At 45.5% G+C, this 25,047-nt stretch overlaps 1 protein-coding gene across 1 annotated transcript in view; it reads right to left on the bottom strand.

The window, feature by feature from the left end:
- Window positions 1-3,364: 3,364 nt before the first annotated feature.
- Window positions 3,365-25,047, bottom strand: part of GTSE1 (G-2 and S-phase expressed 1) — a 29,023-nt gene continuing 7,340 nt past the window's right edge. The window contains exons 3-12 of the mRNA XM_008587002.1: window positions 19,889-19,946; window positions 19,150-19,795; window positions 16,297-16,467; window positions 15,474-15,600; window positions 13,193-13,555; window positions 7,744-7,816; window positions 6,921-7,160; window positions 5,181-5,385; window positions 4,474-4,686; window positions 3,365-3,845 (exon numbers count right to left, since the gene is read on the bottom strand). Coding sequence (XP_008585224.1) covers window positions 3,762-3,845; window positions 4,474-4,686; window positions 5,181-5,385; window positions 6,921-7,160; window positions 7,744-7,816; window positions 13,193-13,555; window positions 15,474-15,600; window positions 16,297-16,467; window positions 19,150-19,795; window positions 19,889-19,946 — 2,180 coding nt within the window. The 3' untranslated portion in view covers window positions 3,365-3,761. The remainder of the gene's footprint in view (window positions 3,846-4,473; window positions 4,687-5,180; window positions 5,386-6,920; window positions 7,161-7,743; window positions 7,817-13,192; window positions 13,556-15,473; window positions 15,601-16,296; window positions 16,468-19,149; window positions 19,796-19,888; window positions 19,947-25,047) is intronic.

The raw sequence follows: 25,047 nt of genomic DNA, 5'->3' as shown, positions 1-25,047 counted from the left end.
CTGTATGTGGGATCCGAACCCTCGGCGGGAGCACCGCCGTGCTCCCAAGCGGCGCACTGTAGCAGTGCGCCACTGGGCTGGCCCTAGAATAACTGGTTTAAGAAACTTATTTCATGATAATTTCTTATGCTCTCTGCCTTTGAAACCCTGTCACTTTGGTTTTACTTTTTGTAATAATTTGTGATTTTATTCAACTAACTGTTTTAAGCCTTTTGTTATTTGACAAAACTTTTCAAAACTGAAAGCTCAACCTTTTGGTTTAAACTAACTTTGAGGAGTTCCAAGGGCCCTGGAGCTTCTCAAAGGATATATAAAAAATGTATCAAAACTAATTGGCTTATTTAATAAATTAGACTATATGGGAAAGTATTATCAGTACTTAAGGTGTTATGGATATGTGCTCCAAAATCTTGTAAGGTTCTTAAATATCTGTGTCTTGATATAAATGCTATCAGTCATAATCTTGGTTTAATTTAATTTTAAAATGTTATGTCTTCAAATATTTCATGAAAAAACTCTAATATGTACAGTTTCCTGATAAACTTTAAAGATCCAAAATTCTAATGAAGAAACTGATGGGTTTGTGAAATTGTTCACAATGGTCAAAACAACAAAAGTTAATTAGTGAGCTGATTAAAAAGAATTATGGGTTTTTACAATTTCCTTATTTTGCAACACTGCTGGTTCTCTTAACGTTTTGTTTTCCAAATTAAAAAAAAACTCTCTCTCTCTTATGCTATCTATAACTAACAACAGTTTGGTAAAATATCATTTAAAACAGAGATAAATGTATTTGTTTTCTCCCTATTTGATCCCCCCCGAATTTAATAACTTTAAGTATCCTTATGATTATTATGGCAATGTGGCTATTTTTATAAATTCAATGAAATTTAACTCTGTCTTCATAACAGGATATAATTTAAAACTTTGGATATAAGATAGCATGTCTCACTTCTAAGTTGCTGACCCCTTTTTCATGTTGCCTTAATTTGGCCTTACTGCTGCTTCATCCTGCTGTTCATCTTTCCCCCCAACGTGGGACAGATCACCACCTGGTAAAAGGCCTTTCCAGCAGAGTAGGATTTATACAAAGAAAAGTATGACCTTTACAATCAAGATATTGATCATCAATGCTTTTATGTGATTATGAGGAATGCCTTGATCATAAAGGGAGAAATAACATCTTCTCTACAACGGCAATTCTCTAAATATTCCTGGCCTTAAAGAAGGTGCTTGTAACTTAGATGAGATATCCTGTTCCTAAACAAAAGACTTGCAATTGATCAGAAATTTTACAAAAGACTAGATGCTTTAAAAACAGTAATGTCCTGAACAGGTGAACATTAACAAACTCTCTGGACTCAGGATCAACTATTATACAGAGCGGAATCCCATTCTAGAGTTTCAACAATTGGTAATTACACCCAATTCACAGCACCTGGAATGACGCAAATGCAGCCAGTCTGAGACGATGACATCATCAGTCCTCACCTGAAGTAAATTAAAAGGACTTGCCATGCTAAATGATACCAACTTTGCTTTAAATGCTTTTGTCTTAACTGTGAAAACCTGATCTATAGCTTTTGCGTTTTCTTTTAAATAAATAAAATGGAGGGAGATGTGGAGTATGCATAAAGCAAATGTACTTCACAAGGCCTGGTTTTCCAAAGCCTTGCAGTTTCAAATATTGACCTTGCAAAGGACAGGAAATTTTCCCCAGGCTATAGTCTCTGTTGTAAGATGAAGAATTGTAACACAGCAAGGTTGCTGGCTCAAAGACAGACAGGTTACTGACTGATATGTAAAGATACTGAAAAATTGCTTTAAGAGGAGAATGTTGGCTAAAATCAAGCTTTTGTTAGTGGATCAACTTAATTGCATCATACAAGGTCATCTTGCTTGTCTTACTGAATGTTACCAGCTTCTATTGTTAAACTTGTTAAACTATACTTAGAAAAAACCCCACCTGTGTTCTCTCCCTGTAACTTCCTGGTCTGGAGAATAAATGTGGGAAAAGAACCCCAATTCAGGGTTAATTTCCCAAATGGAAGGAATGCCTCCCTCTTGAGGGTTCTGGGAGATTAACTCCTTTTCAGGGCTTCTCACTGCTTGGAAGAGATGGGCTTTGAGTAATCTTTGGTGGCTCTGTCACCCAGGGGAAAAGGGGTGACAAATCTGTGGGAGGCAAAGCAACATCCTGGCAAGACGTTGGACTTGCCAGCCTCTGAAACTGTAAGGAATAAAATTTCATTTTCTTATAAATCACCCAGTTCCGGGTATTTTGTTATAAGCAATAGACACAGACTAATTACAAGTCTCAAGACGGCAGGGGTGCAAGGCTTTGTACCCCACTGTGTCCTCAGCATAAATGAAGCCTGACCCATAATAGACTCTCAGTAAATACCTGTTGAGTGAATCGATTCAATTCCAGAGCTTGTTTAGTTCCCATGAAGGGAGGGACCCAACAGAGGATGTCTGGAGAAAAGGAGCTGCTGCAGGTCCCTTGGCACTGCTGCCAGGCACCTGCTCTGAAGGCTCACTGCAGGATAAGTTGGACAACTCCAGCTTCAAACTCACTTTTGAGCAACCCCTGGCAGCTGAAAGCTTTCATCTACAGGCATGGCAATGGTTCTTATGGCACCAGCTTCCTTTTCCCACTCCTGATGCCACAGGAACCACTGTTCCAAATGGCAGTTCTGTATTCATCACATTAACCACAACAAGTTACAAGTACAGCCAAACTTTTCTTTTTCCCTCAACTCTCTGTGGATGGAGGAAGCTGCTGAATGAAGCAGGAACACTAGAGTGGGGTCCAAAATATTGTCAGAGCTAAGACTGTCAGAAATTTCCTCATAATGTAAGGACATGTGTGTACCAACTAGTGGCTTCCAGGCCAGCTAGTTTTTAAAAACTACTAGTGGTTTCAGGCAGGGAGTAGGCTTTCCAGAGGTCCTCAGTTCCACCACTGCCCATTGTGCCCTGCCAGGAGGCTTCACCCAGTATGGCCCGTGCTGAAAGCACAGCTGGCTGGCAGACACAGTCCATCACCTCATATTCAGAGAAGCCCACCTCATCGCCCACCTCTCTCTTTCCACTCTGTACCCGGTCTCCCCAGAGCAGCCTCTTCTCAAGGTGTGGTCCATGAACCATTCAATCCAAATCACCTGGGTGCCTATTAACAGCACAGCTTTCTAGGCCTACCCCAGAGGAAAGGTCTAGTGTATCTCGGGGGTGGGCCTGGGATCTGCATTTGCACCAATTTTTTATTCACACTGAATTTTGGAAATCGCTTTTATAAAAGCATTAAAGTCTGGATGATATAAGTCTTGCATACTTATTAAAGTGATAAAAATAGCTAGGCATGTTTGAAAATCAAGACACACTTCAATTTCATTTATTTTACCATTTAACTTAAATCTAGAATACAGGTATTAACTTCATAGACACTTAACCTTAAAAACGGCCACTTGCTATTTTACATACAAAAGATTCAAAACAAAGTTCTTAATTTAGAGTGACATCAGCTTCGCAGTCCAGCGCAAAGTAAAGGCAGGGAGGCAAGCTGAGGGCAGCAGAGACCTCGGCCATCTACTCTGAAACCTCCGCACTCCTCAGCCCAGCCCTCCAGGCACAGTCACTGTATTTGGGCTTTTTTTATCTTTCTCAAAATTTTTCCCAAGATTTGTTTCTACGGGTTGAAATCCACTTTAGGACTAACTATTCTTTTTAAAAAGAATGAAATGAACAGGATTTGCCTCTGCTCAGAACATGAGGAGCAGTGAATCCACGTTTTCTTTGTTGGCCTCGGGACTCAGCTGGATCAGAGGAGAGCCCAAGTCTATGAGCTGGAAGAGAGCAGAGAGGAGATGGTGAACACAGGCCACGCAGCACGCTGCTCCAGTGCCAGAGATGCGGCTGCTGGGAGCCATATCTTCCTGTGGCTCAGCGCCATGAAAACAACTCGATAAACCTGGTTCAGATACATTGAAAAGAAGTCGGCAGGAAAAAGGATATGTGCTCTGCGCCCCCCGCCCCATGCTCCCTCACAACACATTAGCACGGGGCACTGGGAAGGTGCAGACTCAATCCTGCCCTCCATGAGCTCATGGGGTCCCGGGCATTATGCCTCTGCAGCAGTGGGTGATCTTTGAGAAGCTCAGGCCACCAGAGGTGAATCATGCACTGAGACAAGTAGCCCTTAGAAGCCTCAGTGGCCACTCTCAAAAGTCACTTTGAGGGCCGAGCCCGTGGCGCACTCAGGAGAGTGCGGTGCTGGGAACGTAGCAGCGCTCCCGCCACGGGTTCGGATCCTATATAGGGATGACCGGTGCGCTCACAGCGCTCACTGGCTGAGCGCGGTGCGGCCGGTCTCAAAAAGGACACACACACAAAAAAAAGTCACTTTGATGTGGAACAACCCAAAACCAAGAACACCCAGGCTGGAATCAGTACAAACGACCCCCCACTTCTTACCTGTCCCACTACCTGGAAAGGTTTTGATGCAGTGTTTTTATTCATGTCTGGAGTGTTTATCATGAGGTCGATCAAAGGACTGCTCTCAGAGCCCAAAGCTGCACTTGCTTCAGGGGTACTACAGAAGTCGATGAGAGGGAGGTCTACGAGGGGTTTGCTTTCAGATTCTGGAATGATGGTAAGCTGATCCATCTTGATATCTATAAGAAGAGCCTAGATAAAAACACAAGATTGAAAGGAGATTCTGGTGTCTTTTTGTCAACAACCTGGCAAAACGTACACTTTGCTCATGTCTAGGTGCACTAACAGTTGGGAAACCCAAGGAGGGAGGGCTGGAACAGGCCCTTGGTGGGAGGAAGCTCTGTCTGTGGTGTGCAGTTACCGACCGAGCCCTCTCCTCTATGGTTGCTGACCCCTCCCCATCCATACCCCTCCTACCAACAGCCAACACAGAGCTCCTGCCCCTGCTTCCACCTTCCTGTCCTTTGACCCGTGACCCTCTCCTTTGCCAAATACAGAGGCCTCTAGAGGCCCAGAAGTCCAGACTGCCTCTCCTTGGGTCTGCTGGAACTAGAGGCCCTGGGGCAGCAGGATGAAGTACGTGGGGACCTCTGCAGCCACGGTCCTCAGGTTACTCCGCAGCTTCCAGAGCAGCCTCCAGTAATCTTGGATAACATGAGTAAAGAACGAGGTCTGTTTCTGCATACTTCTCCAGGGGGTGTCTCTTCCCTTGGAACTGCCCCACCCAGAGCTGCTTCTGGGGCGATGCTCTTTGAACAAGTGATATCACTCTTTTCTGGAGAAAATTTCAGCGCCTGCGGCACAGCGGATGGAGGAGAAAAGCTTCCGTCTGGTGACAAGTCGGCCTGTCTGGAATCAACCTTTCTATTGCTCTCCCTTGTTGGTTCAGTTCTGCGGGAGGAGAGAAAATCTTGTAAGTAAATTTCTCTAACGTGCATTCATTTGGGAAGCAGGTCATTTTTGGAGAAGTGTCCCATGGTGGAGAGTGTCCCAGCTCTGCTGCCAGCTTGTCAGCGATAGCCACCTCACCATGAGGACCTCACCTTTCACGTACAAAAGGAGGACTGAGTGCCTTCTGCAGTTCCTTTCAGCTCAAAAATTTTATCTGATAACAACACATGCCTATTTTATCCCTTTCCTTTAAAGTTATTAAATAAGAGAAAAGGAGCTTGTGCATTATTACATGCAAAGGAGCGATGACCACGTGCAGGAGTCCCCCTCCACGTGCTGAGGTGAGGCACATGGCCTGCCCCACCTGCTGTGAGCACCCGGGCAGGTCTGGGTCCCTGGTGGCGAAAGTTATTAAATAAGAGAAAAGGAGCTTGTGCATTATTACATGCAAAGGAGCGATGACCACATGCAGGAGTCCCCCTCCACGTGCTGAGGTGAGGCACATGGCCTGCCCCACCTGCTGTGAGCACCCGGGCAGGTCTGGGTCCCTGGTGGCGCGCTTGTGTGGCGCCAGCCTTCCGCTCCATAGCACGCCTCACAGGAGCAGACGCTCCCTTCCTGTCTGTGCTTCCCAGGCTTCAAGTCAAGGAAGCTGGGGACAATACTATATTCTACTTAGGGGATAGCTCGAGTAACACTTCGTGTGCCGGGGCTCATTCTCAGCTGTGGGGACAGCAAACACAGAAGGTCCTGACTGAAGGTCCCAGCTCTCAGAGAGCGTCCCTGCTAGGTGAGGAGGCAGAAGTGGTCAAGCAGACAGACCCACACACCACGTTCAGGTGGTGACGAGGTGAAAACTGTTCTGAAAAAGCAGCACTGGGGAAAGGAGGCCAGGGATAGGGTGGGGGCGGGGCTACTCTACATAGGGTTTTCCAGAAAGGTCTCTGAGGTTGGTCGCTGGACCTGAGTTCAATTACAAGGAGGAGGCAGCTCACCCAGGACTGGGGGGTGGCCCGTTCCAGCAGGGAGGTCAGCAAAGACAGGCGTGTGGGTGAAACGATGGGAGGCAATGAGAACAGGAGATGAGGCAGGACGGGGAGGTGGGAAACTCAAGTGTCGTCACCCCTGACGGAGACCCCAGAAGGCAAGGTTGAGGGACGCTCCCAGGTCCCAGCTGCAAGAACAGCACGTGATCCAAGAGCCTGTGATAGAAACACATCCTACCGTGCAGCTTTGACCACAGGGCGGCCCTCATCTAAGCAGATGGTATAACCAGGGCATGGCCCTCTCCAGTTTGCCCGGCCTGCCAGCCTAAAGCAGGATTTGATGTTAGGTGGGAAACATTACAAGGGACGAGCGGTGCCTCCCTTTCAGTGAACCACCGACAGGAGAGCGCAGGCAAGCGCCTGTCCTGCTGCTGAGCAGGGCTGATCAACATTGCTTTCTGACAACTGACCATGCAGCCTGTCCAGCACAGGGGTATTTTTGAAGCTGTATGAATTGGAGACAAACCCACTGCAACCTTTATCTCTTACCTCACTACAGATTTTTTCCGGGGCTCAGAAGAAAGTCGCCGAGCGGGCACACACAGGGAAGAGGCCACAACCCTGGGCATGGTTTTGGGGGTCATCAGTGGAAAGTTGGAGAGGCGCCGGCTGGCAGGCGTGAGCAAGGCCGAGGCACATTTCCCACTCATGGGGGTCCTCAGGCTGCCTGACAGGCTTTGCAAAGCTGGCCCTGATGACCGTCTCACAGGAGTGCCACAGACAGTGGCCCTGGCAAAGACAAAATCAGAATGTTAGGCAGACATGACCTAAAAGAACCAAATCTAGTTACTCAGCCAATGTGCTGCTGCAGCATTAAGTACTATATACTTCAACAAAAAGGTTCCAGCCAGCGAAGCCTGTGTGAGCCCTGCCCTCTGAGAGGGCGGCTCCCATGTGGCAGGACTCGGAGCAGCTGTCCCCCCACCAATGTTCCACGGCGGGTTCACCTCAGGCTCCTCAGGGGGAGATACACTTCACGGGAGGTTCAGGAGAGATTTAAAAAATCATCTTTTGATGGAATTGTTAACATTTCCACAAGGAAGTCAGACCCACGTCAGAGTCTGCTGGGCAAGCGAATGGACCATGCCAGTCCAGGCCGAGATTGCTGCATGACACCGTGCAGAAGTCTCAGAAATCTAAAGTCTGTAGTAGATATAAAAGTAGCTGGCACACCTCAGGAGTTCAGTCTGCACCAAAGAGACTGACACTAAGGCCAGATACGCCTGAGGAGGCACGCGAAGCCAGCCGAGCATCAGTTCCTCCCCCTCCTACAGGAACGTAAAAAGAAAGGAAGCAGACTGATGTCCATTACCTCCCAACTGATGTGCACGACTGTGGCCTTTGTGCCCTGGAGAACTTTGGTGTTGCAGTGTCTGGGGATTCCCCTAGGATCAAGAGAGGAAGTATGCACAATCAATCAAGAGGGATCAAGTGGGAAATCCATCGTTTGGAGATCTTCACCAAATGGGCAATTCTCCCCTACATGTCTCCACTTTCCCAACTTGCAGAGCAGATGGCATTAGAAAGCACAGACAGAGTGTGAGAGGACACCTACCCCCGATGTGGGGACCCCATGGAGGCAGAAAAGAGAGCCCCTTCGACTCCTCTGTTCTCACCCTGCTTATCCCCAACCAGGAACAGAGCCCAACTTTTCAGAAGGCTCACTCTGAGTAAAGTCTACTGTCAGCTACTGAACCTGCTGTACACCTGCCCACAGAAATGACACTGAACATGGTCAGATTCCCAGGCAAGCCCAACAAAGCCCATAAATGACTTAATTTTCCCGAACCATGACATTACCAGGATAATGATACATTACATCACCTAAGTGCTGCTTTGTAGTTGACAAAGCAGTTCTACAGGTGTGATCTCATCTGATCTTCACAAGCAGAGGGCAAAGGATTCACCAGTCACTGAGCCAAGGCCCAACACAGGCCCCAGATGTCCAGCCTCACCACTGTCCCCACAACAATGCTGGCTCTGCATGAACCAGCTCACCAAGAAGCTTGTCCCAATATGAGCTTAAGTATCAGCCACATGTACCCTGGGGCCCCCAAAGCCTCAGGCACTAGGACCCACATGCAACATCTTGTTATGTCTTGGGAGCCACAGGCAAAGTGGCTATCCCCAGAGCACCTTATCCCAGCCACTGAAGGGAAAGGGTGGGGCCTGGACATGAGACCCCTTCTCAGCAGGTGCTCCCAGGATGCCAGGTGAGGGTCCCACCATTGCTCCTGCAGGTCTCCCCTCTCTCTGGCAACGGACCAGCTGCTTGGCTGGATTCCTCCCCTCTTAAACAAATCAATACTTGCCCCTTCTACACTCCCACAAGCTCCTGTCCCATGTCCCTGCACCTCTTCAAAGCCAACTCTTCTCAAAAGAGCTGCCTGCATTGCTCATCTCCAGCTTGCATTCTTTCTAAAATGATCTCTATCAAAGTGATTCACACAGTTTTTTGTTTTTTGTTTTTCTTAAAAAGATGACCAGTAAAGGGATCTTAACCTTTGACTTGCTGTTGTCAGCACCACGCTCTCCCAAGTGAGCTAACTGGCCGGCCCCACACACACACAGTTTTAAAAATTGAAGGCAGAAATCTTATGGGATCAAACAAGTCTCCTGCCACACCCACTCCTACCTCCAACTTGTTCTGTTATTTCTTATGGTTTTTACCTGCATATTTCTAAATCACATACTTATACTGCCACATCATTTTTCAAAAACTTTCCATGTTACAAGAGGTGAGAACCTGGCTCGCTTGTCCCCCACCCGCCCGCCCCCTGCAGTCCCCTGGCCTCAGCATCCAGGACTGCAGATCCCCACAGCTGAGTCCACAGTGCTCCCACCCTTTCCCCAACCTCCGTGGGGTTTTTTTTGGCGGAGGGGTCCTGTGACTAAGTCATCCTGTACCCTCCGCCTTTGGGCAGCTACACCTCTGGGGTCACTGATCCCTGCGTGTTCATGGAGGTCTCTTTCTGAAACTCGGAGAGTGGGTGGGCGGGCCCTCCCTCTCGTGCCTCCTGTGCTGCCTTCCCTCTGTCATGCGCCCTTCTTCCTTTTCATTGTCTCCCCTTGTCTTACATTCTTCAGCAGTTTCCAAAGGTGCACGGGAAGGACATTATTTTTAAGAAATTTTACAGGTATGAATATCTCGATTATACCCTCACCACTGAGTACAGAACCACACGCTGAAAACTATTTCCTTCCTGGAGGTTGAAAATGCTGCTCCACTGTAGCTTCTAATGCTGCAGAGGCCAAGTGCAGAGCCGTTCTGAGTCTCAATCCTTTGTGTGGCCCCAGGCAGCAAAGATCCACAACTAATAACATTATCTGTCACTGACTATTTTATAAATAATGCTGTTTGTCTCTGGGATATTTTAAGGAAGTGTATATATGGCAGGCTCTGTCACAGGACACCGTTCACACTGTCCCATGCTTCGAGTGCCTTCAGCCACTTTTCCACAGTGAAAGCTAGAGTCACAGCCAGCAAGCAGCTGCACAGCACATGACTGGCGCTCTTAGCCAGACACAAGCCTGCCACTATGCATCCGAGGTTCCTAACCGTGTGGCCACTCCCCTGCGGCCTCTTTCAGCCCGTACTGAGTTTGTGGGAAGAGCTCTGACCCACGAGGAACAATAGAAGGCAGGCCCTGTCCCTGATGCTGCCAAGAAGGGAGGAACAGCCTGCTGAAGGCAAGATGCAGATCTGAGGGGCCTGAGGAGCCATCAAGGACAGTCTTGGAGAGGAAAAGCCAGCAGGCAGCCAGGAGGACTGACCCTCCACCACTGCACAAACGTAGTTAGAAGGCCTGTGGCCAGGGCGTGGCCTGGCTCCAGCATGTGGAAGCAGCAGCAAACACTCCTGGACTGAGGTGCCCTGAGCCCAACCCAGCAGAGCTCCCATGGCCACCACCAACTCTGCCCTCTGCTGTTGAAACCTAAGTTTGTCACTTCTCTAAGCTCAGCTACCTGCTGGGCCCCTCCAACTGCAGCCCAGGAAGCATCTCACTGACCCCACGTCTGTAGTGAGTTAGAAATCTTGATTCTCCTTTGATCTTAGAATAGGATTTTTAGGTAATGCATGAATGAGCCAAACGGCTCTTGAGTAGGGGACAACAGTCCACAGATAAGGTTGGCAAAAGCCATCTAATCAATTCTAATCACTGTTTAGGGATGTGATTGTGTACTTTGTTTTAGGTTGCTGGTTTGATTCTGGCTTGAATGACTATTGACTATCTAACCTACTGATTGTTCATAAGATAAGTTAAGGAAACTGCTTGAACGCTGTTTAAATATGCTAAGGAAACTGCTATAGGAAGTATGTAGAAAAGAAAATGTTTACTAAGGACAAGCTGTTTGCTCGTGAATTAACCTAGCTTTTTACAAATTACATTCTGGAATGTCACATTGTTAATTTACTGCTGTTACAAGTTTTACACTTCCTGTTTTTACGTCCTTCTTTGATGATTGAATCAACTGATTTTTCTTGTGAAACTTCCTTGTCTTGTCAATAAAAAGAAAGGCTGATTTTGAATCAGGGCTGCCCCCCTGATGGGCGGCAGTCCCTCCAGGGGCTGCTGCTCCCCTAATGGGCGGCAGTCCCTCCAGGCCTCATTGGTGGTACTTTGAGTGAATTCTTTCTCTTTTTTCTGTCTCGGTTACACAGAGGAAAGTGTAACACACGTCCAGACTGGAGCCGTGGCCTCTGCCCCCAACTGCCTCCTCCAGTCCTCCCCTCGCCGTGGGAGGCAGCACCCGGGTGCTCCTGACAGAGCCTCAGGGCCACTCGAGTCCCCTCCATGCTGCAACGTGGTATCCCAACAGAGCAGGTCATGCAGATCGGAGCCCCAATCGCCTTCTCTACACCACCACCCCATCTCTCACATGGGTCAGGGTACAGCCCACAGTGCTCTCCCTGCCCCCACACTTGCTCAGAGAGGGAGCTTCTGAAGGCCATGCCACTCCTGCTTAAAACCCTCCTGAGGATGTCCCCCTGCACTCAGAACAAGGCTCTAGGAGCTGGCCTCAGGCTGCCTTTGTCTTCACCTCTTTTTATTCTTCCCCTCGTTCACTAACCCAGCCCAGGTTGCTAGTTTTGGGTCAACAGCCACATTCCTATTCTTCCCAGTAAGAAAGAAGATGCGGAATGAAGAAACACCTTGTAGCTGGATGTGGAGGGAACGAGCGTGTCCTAGGGAAGTACGGTGACCAATGGGGCATAAATGGAAGTGACATGGACAACCTGCAGTAAAGGGTCCTTGAAAGGCAAGGATCTGCTCTTCTTCACCTATTCTGTCTTCCTGCTTGTGGGGTGAGGGCTGGAGCTGGTGCAGCCACACAGGCCACAAGACAGAGAAGCTACTCATAACAAAGCACAATGGAGCAGCCTGGGTCCCTCAAACCAAGGAGTGCCATACTGTCTCTGGAATGTCCACCTCGATGTTCATGTGAGAGGAAAGAAACATCTATCTTGATTAAAACCTATGTTGCTTTGGGCTTGTAGCAGAATCTAATCCCAACTACTATACCTACATTCTTACCACTCTCACCTTCGTTCTGTTCCCAGAACCTGTTGAGCATCTTCCTGCCTGAGGACCTTTGCACTGGCCATCTCTGCTTGCCTCCTTCTCATGGTCAGACTGGATCTGACCATGAAAGGATCCAAGAAAGGATCAAGTTGATCCACAGTCTAATTGCCTGCCAAATCAAAACTCAATTCCTTAGGAAAGACAACAAAGTCCAAATATTCAAAAATATAAAACTGACAATATCCAGCACCCAATAAAAAGTTATTAAACATGTAAAGAGGCAGGAAAATGTGACCATAACCAGGAAAAAAATTAGTCAGACCCCAAAATGATAGGGAAACTGGAATTGAAAGAAACAGACTTTTTTTTTTTTTTTAAAAAGATGACCGGTAAGGGGATCTTAACCTTGACTTGGTGTTGTCAGCACCACGCTCACCCAGTGAGCAAACCGGCCATCCCTATATGGGATCCGAACCCGTGGCCTTGGTGTTATCAGCACCGCACTCTCCCGAGTGAGCCACAGGCCGGCCCAAAAGAAACAGACTTTAAATTATAAATATGTTCAAGGATTTAAAGAAAAACCTAAGTACCATGAGGAGAAAAACAGAAACTATAATATTAGAAATAGAAAATTAACTGGACAGAACAGACTTAACAGCAGATCAGATGCCACAGAAGAAAAGACGCGTGAACCTGAAGACATGGCAGCAGAAACCAGCCAAACCCAAGCACAAGAGCATAGGCTGAGAGACGACGGGCGGCCTCGACAACCCAAGCCAACGTCAAGGTGTCTGACACACGTGTGATGAGAGCCTCGGGAAACACAGCAAAAAGGAAAAACATCTCAGAAACTATGGCCAACTTTTTCCAGATCTGATGAAAAATATCCACCCACAGATCAAAGAAGCTCGCGAAACCCCACACAGGACAAACACAAAAGAAAGCCACACCAAAATATGTAATAGTCAAATGCTGAAAATCACTATAAAGAGAAAACCTTAAAAGCAGCCAGAGAGCCATGCCACGTCACACGAATGTGAGCTGGGAGTGGGCATAGGACGAGTGCGCACAGGACGTGTCCTGCAGCACAGCGCATGGGCAGACAGCAAGCACACCTCTGAGTGCTGTCGGGGGAGAGCAAGCAAGAGACCACCAGTGCCATGAGTTACTCTTTAAAATACCAAACATAATTTCCTCCATATTTTAAAAACACATTAAAATGTATCTACTACTTACCCATAGAGAACTTGGGAATTTTAAATTGGTTTGCAGGGGTAGGCATAACCTTCGTCTTGGAATTTAGACAGGAATCTTGCCTTCTTATGCTCCCAGTTTTATTCCATTGAGAAGATTCTGACAAAATGGCAGTACAGTCCAGCCTCGGGCCTCCACTTCCCGGAGTTTGGGGTTGCAGGCGAAGAGCTGTGGTGGGCGCCCTGGCTCGCTCCACTGTCCGCTCAGCGGCAGTGACCCACTTGGTTTGGCTGCAGGACCCACCTGCAGGGTCGGCAGTGGTGGGGCCCGTCCTGCCTGACTTGCTGATGTCTGACAGAGGCCGGCAACTGTTTGCAGGAATACCGGCAAATCCATTTGATTTAGCTGGAAGAGGAGACACACAAATTCTGGTTATCACTCAAGCTTATATTATTTTTAAATTATGAAGCTATTTAACAAACACACAAAAAATACGTTATCTTTAGCCTACTTTTTTCTTTTTTTTAGCCTGTCTACTTTAAACATATGACATATGTACAATACCCTGTATGTCCATCAGGCAATATCATCAAACACAGGACACCCCGCTGCTTGTGGCTCGGCTGAGTGTATTCTAAGGTGCTGATTCTCAGCACAGTTACCAAGATATTTATAAGCAAACACAAATGCAGGCTCTCCTATCTTCCTTGACTTTGTGGGCAGCAGAGATCACTCTAGCTGAGCAGCTGGAAGGGGACAGTCTAGTCACATGCCCCACCTGCCCAGTCAGGGAGAGAAGATGCAATTGTTACCAGTTGATTCCTTTAAATTACAAGAAGAAGATATACACTAATACATTTTTTCTGGTCATAAAAAGAAGAGAAGAGATTTCATATATTTTTACATTTCTGATGCTCCCTGATATTCAATAAAAAGAGTATGCTGTCTTTTTCAAAATAAATAAATAAACAAATAAATAAATTACAAGAAGGGCGTCTTGGTCATATTAATCATAAGCATTATCTAAACTAGGGTAATAAATACTTAGCTCCCAACATACCCGGTACGCAAGTCAATCTGGTAAAAGATTCTTAAAGAAAAGCATCAGGAGAATCGTGCCGTAGCTTCTATGTATACACTGTGAAACAGTTTACAAGGCTCCGTCCCACACATGCTCCTATCTGATCCCAGTGACTCTGCTGTGTGCAACAAAGACACATACATACACCAGGAGCCCCGTGCAATTTCTGTCTCAACAGAAACAGCAGTAAAAATGGTGCTGATGTCCTGAATCAATACAGCAAAACAAAGCTCATTACACCTAACGTAACAGTAAAGGGCGTGCATCTACTGCACATGTACTACATGTCATAGCCTTCTATGCCAGGCACTTTGCACAGTAGTCCCAGTGCTCACAGGAACACAAAAGTAGGTGTCATCACCTCAGTCTGTAAAGATAAGGACACAAACTTAGGTTCTCTTAACCATTGAGTGGCAGTCAGGACTCTAAACCAGATCAGTCTAATTTGAACATTCATACATTTCACATTTTGTGAACAAAATCCACACCATGCTGCGTTGACTAGTCAGTGTCTATGCAGCAAATATAATTTGAAGAGGATCTAGTTTTTAGGAGCAGAAAAACAAATGCCTTTCCCTATAGCCTACTAGAGTTTCTCCCCTTTACCACTAGATGGCAGCCTTGGCTTGGTAAGACAAAACGTGGCGGGAATTTAAACAGGTTTGGGAGTGGAGATTTAAACAAACATCCAGGGGCCGTGCCTGTGGCGCACTCGGGAGAATATGGTGCTGGGAGCGCAGCAGCACTCCCGCCGCGGGTTCGGATCCTATATAGGACTGGCCGGTGCGCTCACTGGCTAAGCGCGGTACGGCCGGTCTCAAAAAGGACAAAAAATAATAATAATAATAAATAAATAAATAAACATCCAGAAGTTAGTTACAGGGGTCATGTGCCCTAAATTATCTGGAATAGTCCTATTTTAAAACCTGTGTCTGATGACATTAACATGAGATTGGTCTAAGCATCTGTCTGCTCTCAGGCACTGGGGACACACGCACATACATGGACTGAAGCCACCCGTCTGAGTGTGCCTCTCCTCCCTAAGGAAAGCACCCTGAGGGCAGGGGCCATGACACAGTCTCTTCCCTGCCCAGCATCCAGCCCCATCCACAGCACACAGCAAGCCCCCTAAGATGTCCCACTGAGCCTAACTGGTTCGGTGAAGACGGCCCAGAGGAAGCCAGCATTTCAGGCCTCCATGGGCTACACATGGGTCTGAACACGAGATGCCTGCCACCTCACCTGTACTGACTGCTGGAGACGCACACTCCCTGGACGTCATGCTCGAAACCAACCCTGAGGAAGAGGACTTCCTTGCAAGATTGCCAGTGCAGCCAGGTGGCTTTAACAGGCTCTTCTTCAGCCCCAACTGAGACAAAATGTTAAAAAACAAAATCAGCAAAGATTTCATTATCTACCCATTACTTATTTCTGCAAAAGTGTGGTTTTTAAATAATTTTTAACAACTTAATAATAATCATCTTGAATTTAAAGAAGAAAGAAGTCAAGCAGTACTTCTCAAAGGGTAGACTTCAAACCCCTGCATGAGAATCCAGTGGGGGAGCTGGCTGAGGTGTAGATTTTGGGACTCCAAGCCAGACCCACTGAGTCAGCTGCTGTAGGCCCAGCTCCTGGCAATTTTAATAAGGACTGCCAGTGATTCATACACATAGCTCATTTTGACCACCAAAGCCAGAAAAGAAATGGCAAAGATGTGGATGGGAATATCCGTGCTTGGGAAAAGCTGTTTTCAAAACATCGACACCCCACATCATCCATGCAAAGATCCCACAAGGGAAGCAGGGAGCGTCCTCACCATTACAACAAGCTGATGCTCAGAGAGGCTGATTGACTTTTCTCAACTGACACAGCTCCCAAGTGGCAGAGGCCAGCCCCCAAAGCGCACTGCCAGGCCTGTATTCTTCACAGGCGTTTCGTCAAGCTGTCTCTCATGGTCTATATTTTCAACTCTCCTAACTTGACTTTAATCAAAAGAGACATCACTTGTATACAAAGCTGCCACCTTTTTCCCATCCATCACAGGTCATGGCCCCTGCAGACTTACCTTGTTTGGAACAGGGAGCGATCGCTTGCCTTGGACCAAGTGGCTTCCTCCAGCTGGGAAGCCGTCAGCATCCAGAGCAGTGCTGGCTTTGTCAGGGAGAACATCCCTGTGGGATCCCTTTTCATTTTGGATTTTCATCCTGGAAGGACTAGCTGGTATCTCTTTCTTGCGCTGAAAATTTTTAATATGGAATGTGACAACTGTCTAGTCTTTAACAATGTACAGGGATACTAAGGCTTCGGTTTAGAGCGACCCCAGGCCCCATCTGTCTTTCTGACTGCTGCACACATTCCTCAACTCGTCAACTAGACTGAAGAGAATACAGCAGTTCACTCCCTCCGCCAAATCACTATGGACAAAAGTGATGATGGACTTCACTTCCTCATTAAAGACAGTTTAGGGCCAGCCCGTGGCTCACTTGGGAGAGTGCAGTACTGATAACGCCAAGGCCACGGGTCCGGATCCTATATAGGGATGGCAGGTTAGCTCACTTGGGAGAGCCTGGTGCTGACAACACCAAGTCAGTGGTTAAGATCCCGTTACCGGTCATCTTTTTAAATATATATATATAAATAAAGACAGTGCAAAATAATACCAAGACAGATCATTAACAGGAGCGAGATCCTCTAAAGCTATCCCTCAGTCAGGATCCTTACTTGATGATAATGAGGAAAATGGTTCTAGTTACACAAATTTTAAAATGCTGTACAGAAAGGACTCATTCATTAAATGGTTATCCATCCACCAGAGAAACTGCTCAATTGCAATAAATCTTCTTGGTCTAGTACTGAAAACCATTTTATTTGCCTGGCAGAGTCAAATGAAGAGTAAGTTCCCGACATATGTAGAGACAAGGGCATTCATGGAACTGACCCATGCTGACATAAATGACCCCCTTATAAGACACAGAGTTAATAAGAGCCACGGAAGCCAATAGTCATAAAGACGCAGCAGCAACTTTTTTCCTTAACAGCATTTTAAAAATCAAGATACACTTCACACAACATAAAACTCACCACTTTAAAGTATACACTTCAGTGGTTTTTTGTATATTTGCTATGTGTGCAACCATCACCACAGCTAACTTTAGAACATTTTCATCCCCTTAACAGAAACCCCACACCCATTAGCAGTCCCTCCCCGTTCCCTCACCCTCCCCAGCCCCAGGCAACCGCACGACCACTCCTTGTCTCTGTAATTTGCCTTTCATCCCCTTAACAGAAACCCCACACCCGTTAGCAGTCCCTCCCTGTTCCCTCACCCTCCCCAGCCCCAGGCAACCGCACGACCACTCCTTGTCTCTGTAATTTGCCTGTTACGGTCATTTCATATAAACTGAATCACACATGACCTTTTGTGTTTGGCTCCTTTCACTGAACGTGTTTTCAAGGGTCACCCGTGTAGCAGGCATCAGTACTACATTTATTTTTACTGCCATATAGACTCCACTGTCTGGACATACCACATTTTATTTTGGGTTGGTTCTACTTTAAAAGGCTGCTTTGAACATTTGTGCATAGGTTTATCTGTGTACATATGTTTTCGATTCTCTCAGGTATACACCAAGGGTGGAGATGCTGGGTGCTATGGGAGCTGTACATTTAACCTCTGAGGGACAGCTGAGCTGCTCTCCACGGTGACCACACTGATTTACATTCCCAGCAGCAATGCAGAAGGTACCCAATTCTCCACATCCCCACCAACTCTTTTTTCGTTCTTTTACCGATGTCCTAGCAGTTATTTTTAAAGAACATTTTAAATAGGTGTTGCAATCAAGTGGTCCAGTCGTTTCTAACGATGATCCTCACACGGGTGAGCATGTGCCTGTGAGTCACTCTAGAAGTGAATGACTTTTCTTGGAAAAACATGCAGGAAGTGGTGAGGCTTCCCAAGGGAGCTTAAATGCAGTGCAGCTGTGCAGATGACGTTTCCCTGACCAAGAACCAGCTCTCTGAACCCAGATGTCACCCAGGACCAGGAAATCAAAGGATATACTGTGATCCAGAATAACTAGAATTATACCATAACTTCTCTGCCCTGAGTCCATGTGTGCTAATGCACAAATCCCTGCCATGAACCCATGTGCTTCACACACAAATCTTGGCCTTGAGTGTGGATGGATTTGTAGAAAGGAAAAAGGAATTTCTAGGCCCTTGCTGGGGATTCTGCTTTTATCTAAGCCTCCAAACAACCCCACCAAGAGTCATTCTTCTTTTACTGTTGCCCAGGGCAGGCAGCAGAACTGGGAAAGGGCAAAAGGGTACGCTGCAACCTGCCCCTCCCTGCCTCTCTGCCACCTCCCCTCTCCTGAGCAAGAGCCAGATCTGGCAAAGTTGAAAGTAAATCGTGGTCTGACATCCACCTTTCTCCTACCCTCTCCACCTTCCCCCAGCCTCCAGGACCTCGGTTTCCCAAAGCTGGCCAAATGCACCCCAAAGGCATATCTGCCAACTACCACTTCCCAGGACAGCACATCTCTACTTGATGCCCAGGAAGGAAGCAATGGAAACTAAGTCACAGTCAAGGAGGATGACTAGTGGCTATCCCAGAGGAAGGGGACTTTTTGGAAGAGGTTGCTTGTTAAAGTGAATAAAATCCCTACGGGTGGGCTATCTGGTGTTATAACAAAACAAAAGGAACAATTTCAAACCAAATTGAGGACGAGGTAGTTTTAAGCCATTACAGCCCTGCCCAGGCCCACCCCCAAATCAGCTCCCCATCTGTGACTGCTTTTCACTGAGTTTTCATTCCTGTGCTTCCCCAAAGGGTTTCCAGGATAGGGCATAAACCCAGATGGCTAAGAGGCAAGGACTGTCTAGGCGCCCAGATAAATGTTCTGGTATATGTGCCTACCTTCTCCATGCCCGAGTGAATGTTTTTTGCTCTAACAGACGAAGTTCGGGGCAGCTGCAATTTGCTGGTGACCTTCTTCTGAGTCACTGCCTGATCTGGAGGTTGAGCAGTACTCACTACCCCAGGCAAAGAATGAGAAGAATGCAGTGGCCCCTGTGTCTGGGCACAGCTGGCCTGGGCAGGAGCACCTGGAAGGGCCAAGGAGGAGTCGGGAAGCAGGGCCTCACTGGGAGGGGGACAGACTCCCAAGAGCGATGGCCCCATCAAGGGGCTGTCTGACAGGTAGTATGTCTCCCTTTTAAGTGACGTGGGGCTTTTCTTTGTTTCCTTTTCTTTTTCAAAGAGGTTTATTTTTAATTTTGATTCCTGGATGAATCTTTCCACATCCTGGCTCCAGGGGTCTTCGGGCTCAACAGCATGGGCCGCTTGCTTTCTGCTGCTGCTTTCTATCTGTAAAGCCAATAAGTGAGCTTCTTTATACACTTCCACAAACTTTTCGCCAGTGAGAGGGCTCCAAGTAAAGTGACCTTCAGATGCTGGCAGAAGAGGCTGTTCAGGAATCTGATTATTTAATTCTAAGCTGGCAGCGATACATCTTTCTTTATGTCCAACAGGTCCAAAAAAGACTTCATCATCTTCATTTGCACTATTTTTAAAGAATTATTAATAATTAATAACACTGGCATTTAAATGAAGTGTAGTTATGCCTAAGGCAAGGGAAGAAAACTCATTTGTTTACCTTGAAGATGACAATGAAAGATCGAAGTCAAATTTTTCATCGACCAAAAGAACAATGTCTGGGGAGAGAAAAGTCTACTGTTATTTTAGGGCTGGAGCTGATAAAAAGAAAAATATTACCAGTCTCAACAGCTATCAAAGCTATTATGAAATTTCACCCCCTGAAGTGTAACCCATCACTATTTAATTTAGTTATATATTCATAGGGTGTTCTAGATTATCTTCATTTTTACATTTACTTTGGAAAATTGCATCAGCCATTGTGTGTTTGCTAAACCCCACCCCAAAAGAATGTCCTTATTTTTTTTTTTTCTTTTTTTCTTTTTGTCTTTTGTCTTTTTCCGTGTCCAGCAACGGATCGCAACCCTCAGTGTTGCCCCCGTACCGGACCGGGGACCGGCAACGGGATTGTAACCCTCGGCGCTGCACCCGCACCTCGCTCAGCCAGTGAGCGGGAACCGGTCTGTATGTGGGATCCGAACCCTCGGGCGGGAGCGCTGCCGCGCTTCCCAAGCGGCGCACTGTAGCAGTGCGCCACCGGGCCGGCCCCAGAATGTCCTTATTTTTAAGATATAATCTAAAATGCATTCACTGAATCATTCAACTAGCTTTTCAAGAAGAGATAAGTCATTTTCAGGTATAGAACATTTTCAAAAGACCACCTGCCTCAACTCCCTTACAATTAACTTCCCTTCGAAATGCAAAATAAAACTGCACTGAGATATCATCTCACCCGTTAGACTAGCTATTATCAAAAAGACAGAGAATAACAAATGCTGGCGAGGCTGCAGAAAAAGGTGAACTCTTCTACACTGTTGGTAGGACTGTAAATTAATACTGGAAAACAATATGGAAGTTTCTCAAACGACTACAGATAGAACTACCATATGATCCAGCAATCCCACTTCTGGATATATACCCAAAGGAATGGAAATCGTCATGTTGAAGGGATACTGCACTCCCATGTTCATTGCAGCTCTATTTACAATAGCCAAGATATGGAACCAACGTAAATGCCCACTGGCAAATGACTGGACAAGGAAAATGTGGTATATATACATAATGGAATATACTACTCAGCTATAAAAAGAAGAATGAAATTCTGTCATTCACAGCAACATGGATGAGCTTGGAGAAAATTATGTCAAGTGAAATAAGCCAGGTACAGAAAGACAAATACCTCATGTCCTCACTCATAAGTGGGAGGAAAGAAAGAAAAACAAGGAAGGAAGGAAGGAAATACCGACCACAATAATACATTGAGCTTTCAGATGGAAAGAACAGATTTAAGGTTACTAGAAGTGGGAAAAGGGGAGGGAAAGGGGGATTAGGGAGAAACTGGGTAATGGACACAAAGAATAATTTTGGTCTGTAATGATGAACATGCTAATAACACTGATTTGCTCATCACATATTGTACACAAATACTGATAGTCAACTCTGTACCCCACAAATATGTATAATCAATTATGTTTCAATTAAAAAATAAATTTAAAAAAATAATTAACTTCCTGTCTTTCAAGCTACAAAACACCTAATAATCTTTCAACAATGAATTCTGATATTATTCACATGCACAGCAGGGACACACTAAGTACTTGTTGACAGTCATTGCTTCTTGGAGTCTTTCCTGAATCCCCAGATAAAACTGCACTCTGCATCCCACCCCATCCTTATTTCTGTCACAGCTTTCACCAGCCCTATTTGCCCAATTCCCTCTAACAGACCACAGGCTCAAGGTCCGTGGTTCCCTCTTCTGGGGACAACTGCTTCCTCCTCCAGTCCCTCCCTAGGTTCCTGTGGCACCTGAACCTGACCTCCACAAATGCTCTGTAAATGCCTCTCGACCCTCCTATGGCCCCAACTAGATTGTAAGCCCCTCCAAGATGGCAAATGTCTAACACTCCTGGCACATTCCCCAATGTCCGGCTAAGAGCCTGGGAATTTAGCAAATATTTACTGAAATGCACTGAACTGATTTTTCAATCTTGTAAAGTTTATACAGCACTTTCAAAAATTATATATTATTTGATCTTGACAAACAATGCAGCATGTTTACTTACCAAAATCATAAAATTTGAAAACATACCAATATCCTAATTAGGTTCTAATTAATCAATTAAATGGTCCTAATTACCTAATTAGGAAAAGGGAGAAAGCACAAATGCGCAAAAGAAATAAAAGAGAAATAACCATAGAGAGTGGGAATTAAAAGATTCAGAAGCTACTTTGCTTAACTCCATGCACATAAATCTAAGAACTTAGCTGAAATGGATAATTTTCTAGGAAAATACCATTTATTTTTTGTATTTAAATTATCCAAATTTACTTATCTATAAAGCTGACTCCAGAAAAGAGAAAAATCTTAGTAATAGTTCAATTACCATAAAATAATCGGAGAAATTTATTAAAGCGCTATCCCCTTCAAAAAAGCAAAAGTCCCAGCTAGTTTCATAGGATAATTCTATAAAATCTTTAAAGGACATATCATTCTGCTCCAGAGAATAGAAAAAAATAAACTTTCCAACTTACTTCTACGAAGCAAGCATAATGATACCAAAAGCCTATAAAACTTGCTCAATAAAGACAGCTACAGACCAGTCTCACATATATCAACATAAAAGTCCTAGACGAGAATATCAGCAAAAAGAATCCAGCAACACATTAAAATAATAATAGTATATGATAAACAAGCTCGCTTCACTTCAGGACTGTAAGACAGTATAATTTTACCATCTTACATAATGATTTATATAATCATTATATTACTAGACCTAAAGAAAAAAACATATGATTGTCTCCGTATACAAAAGTACTTCAAAAAGTTCACAGAGAGATTCATATTATCTTTCAATCCTATTTGTCCACTAACTTTTTTTTCTTTTCTTTTCTTTTTTTTTTTTGTCCTTTGTGAGACCGGCCGCACCGCGCTCAGCCAGTGAGCGCGTCATCCCCACATAGGATCTGAACCCGCGGCGGGAGGGCCGCTGCGCTCCCAGCACCGCACTCTCCCAAGTGCGCCACGGGCTCGGCCCTGTCCACTAACTTTTTGAAGTACCTTAGTATGTTGAAGAGACATGTGATAAAACGTTACATTCTGGATTTTAAAGGCTCTTAATAACAAGCAGTAGATATATCTTACCATATAAGGAAATATCCATCTCAACCCAAAAGACAAAATTAGGTTCAATGAGATAACATCAGACGTGTTCTTTCTAAAGACAGGAGCAGATATACCTTGTCAGTTAGGATAGGCTAACTTATGCCGGAGTAAGAGAAACAAACAATCCCCAATGTTCAAGTGGCTTACGACAACAAAGCACACTTCTCACTCAACCCCTGTGTCTGCTGAGGGTAGGCCGGGGCCCTGCTCCATGGCATCCATCCTCACTCCAGGACCCAGGCTGGTGGAGCCTCTACCATCAGGAACACAGCTGGTCTCCAGGGCAGGAGGCAGGGGAAAGAGTACATTCCACACTGGCTCTTAAAGCCTTCTACCTGAAGGGATACATATCACAGCATTCCCATTTCACCAGCCCAGCAAGTCACCTGAGCCAAACCAAACTTCAAGTCTGTCACATACCTGGTAGAAAACAACCTAGAAATACAAATGAACAGCACCAATGATGACCACCTGCATGTAAAGTAACCCACAAGCCAGCATCAGGCTTGATGGAAAACTACAGAAGAGATTCCACTAAGGCCAGGGACATGGCAATGACACCTCCAGGCACCACGATTCTTATCATTGTTTTGGACACATTAACCACCACAATTAGACAAAAGAAAGAATGTGGAGGTAAAATTATCATGGAGTACAGATGCTATGGTGATAGACACAAGAAAAATATCAAGAAAATCAACTGAAAACTACATCAATAGTAAAGGATGCAAGAATATGGCTGAGAACAAAATCATTACAGAGCAATCAACAGCTTTCACATAAACCAAGAACAGTTAGAAGATATGACGGAAGAAAAGACCTCATTTACAATAGCAACAAAAATTACAAAATACCCGTGAACAAACCTAACAGGAAATGTGCAAGATAAATATAAAGAAAGCATAGATCATAAAAGTAACAGATCAAATATAAATGGAAAGTGGGTTATTCGATAAATGGTAACGAGATAAACCACACAACCCTTTGGGAAAAAAAAAACCAAGAAACAATTAAGTTTGATCCACACCTCGTGCCACACCAGGAGAAATTCCAAATAAATCAAAGACTTAATTGAAAAAAAAATGAAACCCTAAAGGAACAAGAAGCCACAGGGAAATTGTACCCAGGAGTGCGGGGGTCTAACTATGACATCAAATTCGAAGCCCTAAAATAAGACATCAGTTGTCAAATACATAAAAATGAGTAAAATCTCTGTGTGGCAGAAATCACAGTAAGCAAAGTTAAGAGAAACGAGAAGCGGTGAAAAGAATATTTGCAACTTTTTTTTTTTTAATTTAAAAAGATGACCAGTAAAGGGATCTTAACCCTTGACCTGGTGTTGTCAGCACCACACTCTCCCAGGTGAGCAAACTGCTCTCCCAAGTGAACTAACCAGCCATCCCTAAACAGGGATCCGAACCCGTGGCCTTGGTGTTATCAGCACCACACTCTCCCGAGTGAGCCACAGGTCAGCCCTAATATTTGCAACTCATCACTAGGGGCTAAGTCACGAGGAGTGCCCACAAATGGCTAAGGAAACAAGTAACCACCTAATGGAAAACAGATAAAGGATATGAGCAGATGGAATCCACAGAAAACAAAACAAAATGTTCTTAAATATATAACAAAAAGTACGGCCTCATTCAAAAATAAGAGTAATGAAAAATAAACTCACCCTAGGGCCGGCCTGTGGCTCACTCGGGAGAGTGCGGTGCTGATAACACCAAGGCCATGGGTTCGGATCCTATATACAGATGGCTGGTTCGCTCACTGAGCGTGGTGCTGACAACACCAAGCCAAGGGTTAAGATCCCCTTACCAGCCATCTTTTTAAAAAAAAAAAAAAAAAAGAAAAGAAAAAGAAACTTACCCAGAGATTCTACTTTTCACCTATCAGATTAGAAAAAACCAGAAAGTTTGAAAAAGTGGAGACAAGGCTGTGGGGAAAGACAGTTCCTGCACAGCTGCAGAAGGTGTCAAGTGTTACAGTTCTGCAGG

This window comes from Galeopterus variegatus, unplaced genomic scaffold (genome assembly GCF_000696425.1).
Source record: "Galeopterus variegatus unplaced genomic scaffold, G_variegatus-3.0.2 Scaffold4210, whole genome shotgun sequence".
Lineage (NCBI taxonomy): Eukaryota > Metazoa > Chordata > Mammalia > Dermoptera > Cynocephalidae > Galeopterus > Galeopterus variegatus.
This window is presented reverse-complemented; position numbering and strand designations above follow the sequence as displayed.